This window comes from Sorex fumeus, unplaced genomic scaffold (assembly GCF_029834395.1).
Source record: "Sorex fumeus unplaced genomic scaffold, SorFum_2.1 ptg000041l, whole genome shotgun sequence".
In the NCBI taxonomy this organism is placed as follows: Eukaryota; Metazoa; Chordata; class Mammalia; order Eulipotyphla; family Soricidae; genus Sorex; species Sorex fumeus.
The window spans coordinates 10,651,947-10,665,773 of NW_026606098.1; the positions used below are offsets into that span (position 1 = coordinate 10,651,947).

The 13,827-nt window shown below is 43.5% G+C and overlaps 1 protein-coding gene across 1 annotated transcript; it reads right to left on the reverse strand.

Annotated features, from left to right (window-relative positions):
• Positions 1-6,438: 6,438 nt before the first annotated feature.
• LOC130028875 (olfactory receptor 7G1-like) lies at positions 6,439-12,567 on the reverse strand. Its single transcript, XM_056119715.1, has 4 exons — positions 12,551-12,567; positions 6,958-7,886; positions 6,527-6,591; positions 6,439-6,468 (listed from the first exon to the last, which is right to left on the reverse strand). Exons 1-4 carry the CDS (start codon positions 12,565-12,567, stop codon positions 6,439-6,441), a joined length of 1,041 nt encoding a protein of 346 aa, XP_055975690.1.
• Positions 12,568-13,827: the final 1,260 nt, after the last annotated feature.

Consider the following 13,827-nt stretch of genomic DNA (forward strand, 5'->3'; position numbering starts at 1 on the left):
CCCTCGTTGGGACCCTGCTTTTCGGTTGCTAAGAACTAAGGGCAACTGAAGCTTAAGTCGAGAAAGCAGATGGCCATGAGTGAATAATATTCGAAGCCAATTAAATCCCAGGTTACAAGCGGGTAGGGCGTTTGCCTTGCACGCAGCCAACGTGGCCGACCCAGGTTCGATTCCTCTGCCCCTCTTGGAGAGCCCGGCAAGCTACCGAGAGTATCTTGCCCGCATGGCAAAGCCTGGCAACCTACCCGTGACGTATTCAATATGCCAAACACAGTAACAACAAGTCTCATGATAGAGACGTTACTGGACCTGCTCAAGCAAATAGATGAACAACAGGAGGACCGTGACCGTGACCGTGAATATTAACTGTCTTCTTGTATCTATACAAAAAGCACATTGCTTTAAAATAAACTATTCAAAAGACAGGAGTGGAGAAAGATAATATTTCACTCATACATATAAAATCACAGATTTCTTTAACAAAATCGATAAGCCCCTACAAAACTCACAAAGAAAGGGAGAGAGAAAACCCTAATAAACCGAATCAGAAATGAAAAGGGGGTCATTACAACAGAAACTACAGAAATTCAAAGGATCCTCAGGGAGTACTTTGAAAAGCTTTATGCCACAGAACATCAAAACCTCGAGGAAATGGATAAATTCCTAGACTCCTACAGACTCCCAAGGCTGAACCAAGAAGACCTGGAATACCTGAACAGACCTATCACCATCAAGGAAATTGAAATGGTAATAAAAAGTCTCCCCAAGCACAAAAGCCCTGGCCCGGATGGATTCACCAGTGAATTCTTCCAAATCTTTAAAGAAGACTTACTCCCAATCCTCTTTAAGCTTTTCCATGAAATTGAAATATCAAATACACTTCCGAACAGTTTCTATGAAGCAAATATCACACTGATACCAAAAGCAGACAGAGATAACACAAAGAAAGAGAACTACAGGCCGATATCCCTGATGAACACAGATGCAAAGATCCTCAACAAACTACTAGCAAATAGAATCCAACTACTCATCAAAAAGATCATACACCATGACCAAGTAGGATTCATCCCAGGGATGCAAGGATGGTTCAACATTCGGAAATCAATCAACATAATCCATCATATCAACAAAAGAAAAGATAAAAAGCATATGATCATATCAATAGATGCAGAGAAAGCATTTGACAAGATCCAGCACCCCTTTATGATGAAAACCCTAGCCAAAATGGGCATAGAGGGGGACTTTCCTCAACATAGTTAAAGCCATCTACCACAAGCCTACAGCAAGCATCATCCTCAATGGGGAAAAACTGAGAGCCTTCCCTCTAAGATCAGGGACGAGACAAGGATGCCCACTCTCTCCACTGCTGTTCAATATAGTACTGGAAGTACTTGCAATAGCAATTAGGCAAGAAAAAGACATTAAGGGCATTCAGGTAGGAAAGGAAGAAATAAAGCTCTCACTATTCGCAGATGATATGATACTATACTTAGAGAACCAAATAACCTCCACAAAAAAACTCCTAGAAACAATAGACTTGTATAGTAAAGTTGCAGGTTATAAAATCAATACCCAAAAGTCCATGGCTTTCCTATACGCAAACAGTGAGAGAGAGGAAAGCTATATGAAAAAATCAATCCTGTTCACAATTGTGCCCCAGAAAATCAAGTACCTAGGAATCAGCTTAACTAAGGAAGTAAAGGACCTGTACAAAGAAAACTACAAAACGCTACTTCAGGAAATAAAAGAGGACATGAGGAAATGGAAAGACATCCCCTGCTCATGGGTCGGAAGAATTAACATTGTCAAAATGGCAATACTACCGAAAGCACTGTACAAATTCAATGCAATTCCTATAAGGATACCCATGACATTCTTCAAAGAAATGGAGAAAACACTCCTGAAATTTATATGGAACAATAAACCCCCACGAATAGCTAAATCAATTCTGGGGAAAAAGAAAATGGGAGGAATCAACCTCCCTAACTTCAAACTTTACTACAAAGCGGTAATAATCAAAACAGCATGGTACTGGAACAAAGGCAGAACTGCAGACCAATGGAACAGAGTTGAATACACTGACATCTCCCCCCAATCATATGATCATCTAATCTTTGATAAAGGTGCAAGAAATGTGAAGTGGAGTAAGGAAAGCCTCTTTAACAAATTGGGCTGGCATCACTGGACGGCTACATGCAAAAAAATGGGCTCAGAACTCTGCCTAACACCATGTACAAAGGTAAGATCAAAATGGATTAAAGACCTCAACATCAGACCAGAAACCATAAGATACATTGAAGACAAAGTTGGCAAAACCCTCCATGACATTGAGTCTAATGGTATGTTCAAAGATGACACGCCACTGGCTGAGCAAGTGAAAACAGAGATAGATAAATGGGACTATCTTAAACTAAGAAGCTTCTATACCTCCAAAGAAACAGTGACCAAAATACAAAGACAGTCTACAGAATGGGAAAGAATATTCGCCGAATACACATCTGACAAGGGGTTGATATCAAGGATATACAAAATACTGGTTGAACTCCACAAGAAGAAAACATCCAACCCCATCCAAAAATGGGGCAATGAAATGAACAGAAACTTTCTCAAAGAAGAAATCCGAATGGCAAAAAAGCACATGAGAAAATGCTCTACATCATTAATCATCAGGGAGATGCAGATCAAAACCACAATGAGATACCATCTCACACCTCAGAGACTGGCCCACATCCAAAAGAACAAAAGCAACCGTTGCTGGCGAGGATGTGGCGAGAAAGGGACACTCCTTCACTGTTGGTGGGAATGCCGACTGGTTCAGCCCTTTTGGAAAACAGTATGGACGTTCCTCAAAAAATTAGAAATTGAGCTCCCATTTGACCCAGCGATACCACTCCTGGGAATATATCCCAGAGAGGCAAAAATGTGTAGCCGAAGTGACATCTGCACTTGTTTGTTCATTGCAGCACTCTTTACAGTAGCCAGAAACTGGAAGAGACCTGAGTGCCCAAGAACAGATGACTGGTTAAAGAAACTTTGGTACATCTACACAATGGAGTACTATGTGGCTCTTAGAAAAGATGAAGTCATGAACTTTACATACAAGTGGTACAATATGGAAAGTATCATGCTAAGTGAAATGAGTCAGAAAGAGAGGGATAGACATAGAAAGATAGCATTCATCTGGGGGATATAAAATAATAAAATATGAGATTAATACCCAAGAATAGCTGAGAGCAACACCAGGAGAATTACTCCATAACTTAGAGGCCAGCTGGGTATTCTAGGGGAAAGGACAATTCAGATAGAAAGGGGAACACCAAGTGGAGGGTGTTTGGATCCTCCCAGGAGGGGAGATGCAGGTTGAAAGTAGACTGGACTGAACATGTTCGCCACTCAATGCCTCTTTGGCTGATCACAACACCCAGGAGGAGAGAGAAAACAAGAGGGAATGCCCTGCCACAGTGGCAGGGGGGGATGGGGGGGTGGGAGGATGGGGGGAGGGATATTATCCTGGTGGTGGAAAATGGGCACTGGTGGAGGGATGGGTATTTGATCGTGGTATGACCGAGATCCAAGCACAAAAATTTGTAAATCTACAACTGTACCTCATGGTGTTTCACTAATAAAAAAATAATAAAAAATAATAAAAATAAAAAAATAATAAAAAAATTTAAAAAAACAAAAAAAAATCACAGATTTCTGAGGAATCTGACCTTACAAGTTAACAGTGTCTGATTAGGGGGGAAAAGCCGATTAACTGGTTGGGGAAGAGAGCATAGAGAAGTGGTTACAGATAAACAAATGAATGGGAGTGCCACAGGAGCACTGTAATAAACCTGAGTTCCTTGTGGCAAGGAAACAGGACATACCAATATCATCTTAAAATGTTTAGAGCTACATTCCAATAAACACAGAGGAATGGAGGTGCTTCAGGAGTACTGTGATGGGTATTACCCTAAAAGCCTAAGCTCTCTGTGGCAGAGGAGAATGGGTATACTATTGTTATTCTACAATGATGGATCAGCTCAGACAGTCTGAAAGAGTTCCTCTTTCCCTCTTACTAGGATGAAACCACTTCTGAAGCCCTTAGAACACACACAAAGTCATATGTTTGAGCATATGAGATGCTTGATGATACTCATTGATGAAGTTCAATATCTCACCATCTTCTCAAATGATGGTGATCATTTCTTCACATGATCTAAGGCCTGAGTAGGGGTCCAGGGGGCTGGACGGTTTCTCACACATAGACCAAGAGCTGGTGTGATAGTACAGTGGGTAGTATATTTGCCTTGCAACTGGCCAACATGGATTCAATCCCCTGAGCCTCACTTGGAGTGACTTAATCACCTGGAGTGATTCCTGAATACAGAGCCAGGTGTAGTTCTGAGTATTGCTGGGTGTGACCCCAAAACAAAACCAAAGCAAAGAGAAAAGCCCATAATAGGCCCAGAGCACAATCCAGGGAATTACTCACTGGGGATCTTTTTTTTTGTTTTTTTTTTTCTTTTAAATCTTTTTTTTTTTTTTATTTATTGAATCACTGTGGGAAAGGTTACAAAGCTTTCAGGTTTAGGTCTCAGTCATGCAAATATCAAACACATTTCCCTTTACCAATACTTATTTTTTACCCTGAAGAACCCCAATAAAACCCCACCCCCCACCCCTCCCTGTCCCTGTGAGGCAGATGAATTCTAGTTAACACTCTATCTGCTTTGATTAGATTCATTGTTTCAATAAGATTCACCACTATTATTTAGAGTTTACCCCCCCCAATCAGACATGCTGAAAAAGCATTGTGAAGTGATTTGCTTTCTACAGCTGGGTTCAAGAATTAAATGTTGGTTTTGGATTTCTGCTATTTTACCTATTGACCCTGGAAGTATTTCTACTGAAAGTCAGATAGTTAAGAAATTGGTTTCTGTGTTCTGGAGTCGTGGCCGTGCTGGAGAGCCACTCGTGGGGGGCAACCGGTGGCCTCGGTAGGGCGTGAAGGGCGGAGCGAAACGCCCCCCTTCCCATGAGGTTTTAGTCACCCCCACACTCCTGGCTCATACCTGCTGTCCACAAGGCTCCCATGTGGCTGCCATCTTTCTTTCCAGAGAGGAGAGGGCGAATGGGGCAACACCCTTTCCCCTCCGGCAGACTTGATGGGCTGGATCAATGCATAGTCCGTTCACTTTTCTGCTCCAAGCTGCTGGGTTCTGCATTAAGTCCTTGTGCTTCTGGGGCCATGGCCGTGCTGGAGAGCCGCTCGCGGGGGGTGACTGGTGACCTCGGTAGGGCGTGAAGGACGGACCGGAACGCCCCCGACCCATGAGGTTTTAGTCGCCCCCACTCCCCCGGCTCATACCTGCTGTCCACAAGGCCCCCATGTGGCCGCCATCTTTCTTTCCAGAGGGAGGAGGGCGGAAGGGAGCAACACCCTTTCCCCTCTGGGCAGAAATGATTGCCTGGATTAACGCATAGTCCTTTCACTTTTCTGCTCCAAGCTGCTGGGTTCTGCATTAGGTCATTGTGCTTCTGGGGCTGTGGCCGTGCTGGAGAGCCGCTCGTGGGGGGCAACTGGTGACCTCGGTAGGGCGTGAAGGACGGACCGGAACGCCCCCCTTCCCATGAGGTTTTAGTCGCCCCCACACCCCCGGCTCATACCTGCTGTCCACAAGGCTCCCATGTGGCCGCCATCTTTCTTTCCAGAGAGGAGAGGGCGAATGGGGCAACACCCTTTCCCCTCCGGCAGACTTGATGGCCTGGATCAACGCATAGTCCGTTCACTTTTCTGCTCCAAGCTGCTGGGTTCTGCATTAAGTGCTTCTGGGGCCGTGGCTGTGCTGGAGAGCCGCTTGTGGGGGGCAACTGGTGACCTCGGTAGGGCGTGAAGGACGGACCGGAACGCCCCCCGACCTCACTGGGGATCTTAAGTCATAGTTACTTGTGGACCAACTCAAGACAAAACTCTGGGTGACATTGGCACAACAGGGAAGACAGTGAGATAAGGCTCAGGGGCATGGGTAGAAATCAGTCAGACACAATCAAGATTTCAACTCGCTGATGTTTTACCAATTTAATGTGAATATTAAATATCTGTTGACATATCAGTAGCCATTTTGTAAAATGCTGTGTTGATGAGCAATAGAATGCGTAGTATCCAGTGATAATAAACCCTGACCTAGGGTTATAATATTGAGGTTACCAATGAGAACAGTGAGATAGCACAGTGGGGGGATGCTTGCCTTGAACATCACACAGATTTGACCCGGGCATCCCATATGGTCCCCCAAGATCTCTAGGAGTAATCCCTGAGCACCACCAGGTGTGGTCCCCAAACCAAAAATATATATGAAGATTTCTGGAGTTAAAAATTAACCTGTAAAAGAGAAAACATAAAATTGTTAGTGTGTCCTCATCTGAATTATGAGATGACGAGGGTACAAACTCTCACTGCAGGCATATGAGCTGCTGGTGGATCTGTGGTAGAATGAAGGGCCCAGAAAGAGGATATCAGAGAAGACAATTGGGGATTCACCCAGATCATCTGCAAAAATACATCCACCTCAAAGGACTGATTCTTAGCAAAACAATTCATCCTGCCTTCAGAGAATATCCAACAGTTCAGGTGTATTAGGAGGTGAATCTCATCAGCATGGGAAATTTGCTCATTGTCTGTCTAGATGAGACACCAATGGTGGTGGGGCATAGTAGACCTGGTATGGACTTCTCTTGAACCCAGATTTGATTTCTGAAATCCTATATTTCCCCCAAGCACTGCCCGGAGTAATTCCTAAGCATGGCACCAAGAGTATAACCTCTGAGCCGCATCAAACCATAAATAAATAAATAAATAAATAAATAAAAATTAAAACGTGGTGGTGTATTAGAGTCTCCTACTGTTTTGCGTCCATGAGGGAAATCAAGCCCAGAGAAGGCATCACCATCAGAGAATAGACCGTTTGCCACTCAGGAGCCCCCTCACGGCCCCCTTCACGTCCTTGTTCCTCAGGCTGTAGATAAAGGGGTTCATCAGCTGTGGCACCACAATGTACATCACTGAGGGGATGGCAGATGTTCTGGAAGATTCCATGACTGTAGAACTAATATAAACCCCAAACGCCGTCCCATAGAACAAGGAAACTATGGACAAGTGAGAGCCACAGGTGGAAAAAGCTTTCTGCTTCCCCTGAGCTGAGGGCATCCTCAGAACCGAGGAGACAATCTGAGTGTAGGAGAAAATGATGCCCGAGAATGGAATCGCAGCAAAAGTGCCAGCCACTAGGTAGATCAGCAGGGTATTGATGAAACTGTCTGAGCACGAGAGTTTGAGCAGTTGGGCGAGTTCACAGAAGAAGTGGGGGACCAGCACCTTCAAAGGGAAGCAGAGTCTCAGAGCCATCAGCGCGTGTAGCCCGGAGTTTGAAACACTTGCCAACAGCGAGAGGGCAATGAGCAGCGTGCAGCGGGGCTGGTTCATGATGACCGTGTACCTCAGTGGGTGGCAGATGGCCACGTAGCGGTCATAAGCCATGATGCCCAGGAGACAGTTTTCTAAACTAGTAAAAATCATGACAAAGAATGTCTGGGTCATGCAGCCAACATAAGTGATGCTCTGTTTCTGGGAGCGGATGTTCTCCAGCATCTTGGGGATGGTGCAGGTGCTGAAGCAGATGTCAGTGAAGGAGAGGTGGGAGAGGAAGAAGTACATGGGGTTGTGCAGGTGGGAGTCTGAGACCACGGCCAGGATGATGAGCAAGTTCCCCAGGAGGGTGATCAGGTACACGGTCAGGAAAAGGCAGAATATGATGGGTTGCAGCTCTGGGTCATCTGTTAGTCCTAGTAGGAGGAAGATGGGAGTTTCTGTGACGTTTCTGGATGCAAGGCTGCTGGTGAATCTGAGTCAGGAAAAGGGAGGGGAAAATGAGCATCTCCTTAGCATTGTTAGAAATGTATGCCCCAAGAATTCTGCAGAGTTCCAACTGTGCACCTGTTTAAAATATAGCATAATTGAATCTCCCTCTGGTGAGAATTTCACAGAAGTTGATGGACTGTGCCTGAGATCCTGGATCTCAAAGAAGGGATCTAACTGTGACATTCGTGACTTCAAATGAAGGTGCAAGTCTATTCTGATTGTGTGTGTGTGTGTGTGTGTGTGTGTGTGTGTAGTGGGAAGTCCCACCCAGTGATGCTCTAGGTTTTACTCCTGGCTCTGTACTCAGGGATCACTCCTGGTGATGCTCAGGGACACATTGTCGGATCTGGGGAATGAAGCTGGATCAGTCAGTCGCATATAAGCAAGAGCCCTCCCCATAGGACTATAGCACCAGTCCCTGATCTTTTACCGCTATTAAAGTATCACATGACTCCTGGTCTTCAATTCTTTCTATTACCTCAGATATTTATCACCTCTTTGGTTCTTAGGCCTGGTGTCATGTCTAAAACCATAAGAATCAGAAATGGTACAGTTTACTGAGATATATTACCCATCTAAATCAAAGAAAATGAAGCATTTTGTTCAATTCCTTTTGTAGAGCATGGTTCCCTAATTTATTATGAACTCCAAACTATCTGAAGACCTTGTCCAAATTTCACAGGTGCTGTATCACCTTGGCACTGCTGCTGTCACTCTGGCAGCGAAAGTGATGCTTTATCATGAGCTATCTAGTTCTGCAAAGCAAATTCTAATTTGGAGATTTTTATTATTTGATACTCAAGTGACATAAAAGTACAGAATGACAATAAAGAGATTAGTTACTCCTCAAACGACATTAAAAAATTTATACATTTTACTTTACTCAACGTAGGTATTTTGATTATGGCAAATAATCTGGTGTTTGTAAATTTCTTCTCTCTGATGTTTACACAGTCAAAATTATTTACTTCCCAAGAGAACCAATGTGCTAATTAAAAATATATGGCTGATTTTCCTTAATATCATAATACTGCTTCATCAAAAAAGTAAAATTTTTGCATGTTGAAAGCTTAATACAAATGAACCCATAAGCAAAGCCTTTTACAACTGGAGTGATTTTGTTTTTGTGACTTAACAATTAATGTCTGTCTGAGAACAGACAACTGGTTAAAGAAACTTTGGTACATCTACACAATGGACTACTATGCAGCTGTAAAGAAAGATGAAATCACAAAATTTGCTTATAAGTGGATGGTCATGGAGAGTATCATAAGTGAAATGAGTCAGAAAGAGAGGGACAGACATAGAATTACTGCATTCATTTGTGGAATATAAAATAACATAATATGACACTGACACCCAAGGACAGTAGACACAAGGGCCAGGAATATTTGCTCCATAGTTGGAAGCCTGCTTCATGAGGTGCAGAAGAAGGCAGCTGATATAGAGAAGGGATTACTAAATCAATGATGGCTGGAGTAAACGTTCGGGATGGGAGATGTGTACTGAAAGTAGATAGAGGACCAAACATGATAGCCTCTCATTATCTATTTTGTAAACCATAATTCCCAAAAGTAGAGAGAGAGAGTCACTGTCACTGTCACTGTCCTCCTGTTGTTCATCGATTTGCTCGAGTGGGCCCAGTAACGTCTCCATTGGAGACTTTGTTGTTACTATGTTTGGCATATCGATACATCACGGCTAACTTGCCAGGCTCTGCCGTGCGGGCGAGATACTCTCGGTAGCTTGCGGGGCTCTCCGAGAGGGGCGGAGGAATCGAACTCGGGTCGGCCATGTTGGCCTTGTGCAAGGCAAAAGCCCTACCGCTGTGCTTGGGGGAAATTGTCTGCTCTAGAGGCAGGGGGAGGGTTGAAAAGGGGGGCTAATACTGGGGACATTGGTGGTAGAGAATGTGCACTGGTGGAGGGATGGGTGTTCAATCATTGTATAACTGAAACTCAAACATGAAAGTTTTGTAACTGTATCTCACGGTGATTTGATTAAAAAAAAAGAATTTTTCTCAATTGACTACAAATATAAAAAAAGTCTGTATATTAATGTCTGTAAACTTAGTCCTGATTCTTTAATCTTTATTTACAGAGTTGTGCATGATATCATTGCATCATATTTTCTCCTCTCTATTCCATGATATATATTAAAAGTAGAAGATTCATCTCCTAAATCTTTGTGGCCTCACATTCTATGCAAAGCAAACTTGCCTCAAGTAAGCAGGGGGAGGGGAAAAATAAAAAATAATAAAGCAAGTTTGCGAGATAAAAATAGGTTCAAGAGAGTTTGTCTTTGCAAAGGAAACAACAGAAAATCCAGGAAATAAAATTCAGTTCCTTCTCTGAGTTTTGCTTTGTAAGTTTTTGAGGCAAAAAGGTTGGAGTTGATGTCAACATTTGTTGATGTTGGAATATATCGAAAGACAGGCATGAGATTTTATATCTTTTTAGGCATATTTTAGGCGTGAACTTTTAAATATTTTTTCTGTCTCCTTTGTTCTACTAGGAAAAACTTGTAATTGAATAAGAGTACTAGGAAGTCAGCTAACTTTCATTCTCTCTCTCTCCTACCTCTCTCTTTACCTCCCTCCTTCTCTCTCTCTCTCTCTCTCTCTCTCTCTCTCTCTCTCTCTCTCTTTCTAACCCAACACAGGAACACACACTGGTATACCAAGAACCAGGAACAACAATAAAAGGGAAAAATGGAAAAAAGAAAAAGGTAAAAAAAACCCACACCACCACAAGAATTCAGAACCAAAATGTTTGCTCGTAGTCACCCTGTGGAGAAAGGGCAGCCAGAAGGAAGTGGGTTCTGCCATATCCTAAGATGTTTGTGGCCAGCCAACTGAGAACCAGTTACAGATAAGTCCTGTCAACAAGATGACAGTTTGTCCAAAAATCCTTTCAATCTTTTATGCCTGTCATCTCTTTCTCATTTACCTTTGGTGGAATGGGAGTAAGATACTCCAGTAAAGGAATAAGATGGCATGCTAGAATGTGAGTAAGATACTTACTTAGGTAAAGGCATAAGATAGCCAGTGAGGGAGTTAGATGGAATGGATGAAACGGGAGTAAGAATGGAGTCACGGAGTAAGATGGCATGGATGGAACAGGATAAGATATCACTACAGGGTTAGGGATTGATTTTTACCCACCCTTTCAGTGTTCGATATTTATTAACTTGGAAATTTTATGTACCTGGTTGACATCACTTGGGAGGGATGCTGGATCAGACACCAGGATACGCAGGACAGGTGTGTCCTCAGCAAAGGCAGAGAAGCAGCAAGGGAAAGGGATCCCGGCCAGGTGGCTCATCATTGAGTGGACTGTGAGGTGTGCTTCTTCTCAGGAGGCAAGAGCTATGAAGGAAGCTTCTGGCAGGCAAACACCCTCTACCCTCTGCGTTTCTAGGGAATCAATGTCCACAGGACCTCATTAGGATGGTATATTAATGAGTCTGATCCCTGGGTTTAGGCCTGAAAAACCAAAACTGCAGATTCTCTGCAATTAATGATGGTGGATCCCTGGCCCCACGTTAGACCAGGTGCATGCCCTCCACTCCCCTCACCTGCAAACACTCCAATCTATTATCTATACCTTGCATTCATGTATATAGATACCTTACCGCCCCCACCCCTACAAATGACAAATTTTCTCTTAAAAATTCAGTTTTAGCAATAAAATTTTTTTCTATGAATGTATGAGTGGATAAAGAACCTGCTGTCTATGTGCCCAACAGAATACAGCTTTAAGAAAAGATGAAATTATGGGAATGGAGAGATGATAGAACAGTGTGGAAGGTGCTTGCCTTGCACGTGGTCAATCTGGGTTTGATTCCTGGCACTATAGGCTCCCAGAGCACTGGTAAGAGTGACTTCTGAGTGCAGAGCCAGGCATACCCCTGAGCACTGCCAATTGTGAAACAAAGAGTTTTTGGAAGGAAGGAAGGAAGGAAGGAAGGAAGGAAGGAAGGAAGGAAGGAAGGAAGAAAGGAAGGAGAGGGAAGGAGGGAGGGAGGAAGGAGGGAGGGAGGAAGGAAGGAAGGAAGGAAGGAAGGAAGGAAGGAAGGAAGGAGGAAGGAAGGAATGTAGGAATGAAAGAGAGAAAGCAAGCAAGCAAGAAAGAAAGAAAAGATGAAATCATACTTTTGGCTACAACTGAGATGGTTTCTAAGTTTCCTGTATCAAGCTGTGAGAAATCGGTCAGACACCCCAGGATCACCCCTGTAATGCTAAGGACCCCTCAAACTACCCAGGGACTTCTTGGGTGACTCCAGGGGCCATGGCCAGTGATGCTCACTCAGGAAGTCTTCTGGTTCCAGGGATCAAACCAGAGCTGGGAGCATCCTGGTACTGTCTCCCCTTACTAACTCTTCAGTTCTATTTTTTTTAAGCTTTTTGAGTCAAATCCAGCAATGCTTCCGGGTTACTCCTGGCTCTGCACTCAGAAATTACTCTTGGCAGTGCTGGGGGACCATATGGATGCCGAGGATCTAATGCAGTTCGGGCATGGTAAAGCAAATACCCTGCAAATGCCCTACTCACTGTATTATCCCTCCAGACCCCCCATTGCCTTTTAAGAAATTTCACCTGGATAATGCTGCACAGGTATGTTCTGGGGATATGGGAGATGCTCTCACCTGTAGGCAATAGGCATGATCTAGCAGATAACAAGCAAACTAGGCCCAGTTCTCAGGACCCTTTAAATCTCGGGGTGGAATGGGTACTCGTTCCATGAGACATCGATTTCTGCCAAAGTCTCCAAATGAGAGTATCATTTTTATTAGGTTATGTGTCATTTTCTGAACATGAGGAAGGGTATGAGAGATGAAATACTTGGCACCCAAACAGAAGAATGGAGCAACCATGTGTTGGAGGATTCTAAGCTGACTGGTTGGAGTTTTGTGGATCTGTCTTCAGCCATGCTTAGACTAGACCTTCTGGTGTTTGCTTTCATTACAGGAAGGCTTCTAGATGTAACCATCAGAAAATTTTGATGATCAAGGCCTATCCTTAACAGGTCTTGAAAATTTTGCACAGCAAACCCAGTACAGCACAGGGAGGCCCCAGGGGGAGAGAGAATTTGAAGGCTTGAGGTTCTTTTCTCTCAGGGTGGATCACGGGCATCTAGAGTCATGTGATTCATCACTCTTTACTGGTGAATTTAAAACACAAAAGGGGATATCCATGCCGCCAGACCCCAAGGCAGGCTGTTTTATTCAGGGTAATGGAGGAGGGTGGATGAGGCCCTCCCCACCCCAAGGGACCCAGCCCTGGCACTTCTCCTGGACAACGCATCCACATTTGCGGCCACACAACATGTCATACCTCACACAACTTATATTCCAAGAGTAGCGTACCATATTTGGTGATGCATAAAGTAGAAGGCAACCAATCTTAGAGGGAAATAAATTTTTACAGATATATAAATATATATGCATAAGAAGCTCAATCTTCAACAACATATTAATGATCTCTTATAGAAGGGCTTAATTGCCCCTGGGTGAAATACAACCATCTTCACACACTTTCCTCTAAGGAAACTTTTTGGATCACTTTCAGCAGTTTTTTTATACCAAGCAATAAAAAATGAATTTCAGTTCTGCTTTGGTGCAGGGGTTAGGGATCAGGTGGAACCATCCCAAATATGGTGGTGGGAAGGTGTTAGGGTGCTGGGATTGGTGTTTGAATTTTAAATGTAATCAAACCTTGTGAACTAATTTATAAAAATTTAAAATTAAAAAAAAAACACAAAAGGGCATAAAAGTGTCCCAAGAGGCAGTAAAAAAAGTTTTCCCACGTGGATACTTAAATCAATAGTCAGAGAAACAAGGGATGGTGGAGGTGGGGGGCTATAACAAGGTTTTGAACCTTGTCACTGAGCTATCGATATATATATTTGCATCTTTTTTTGACA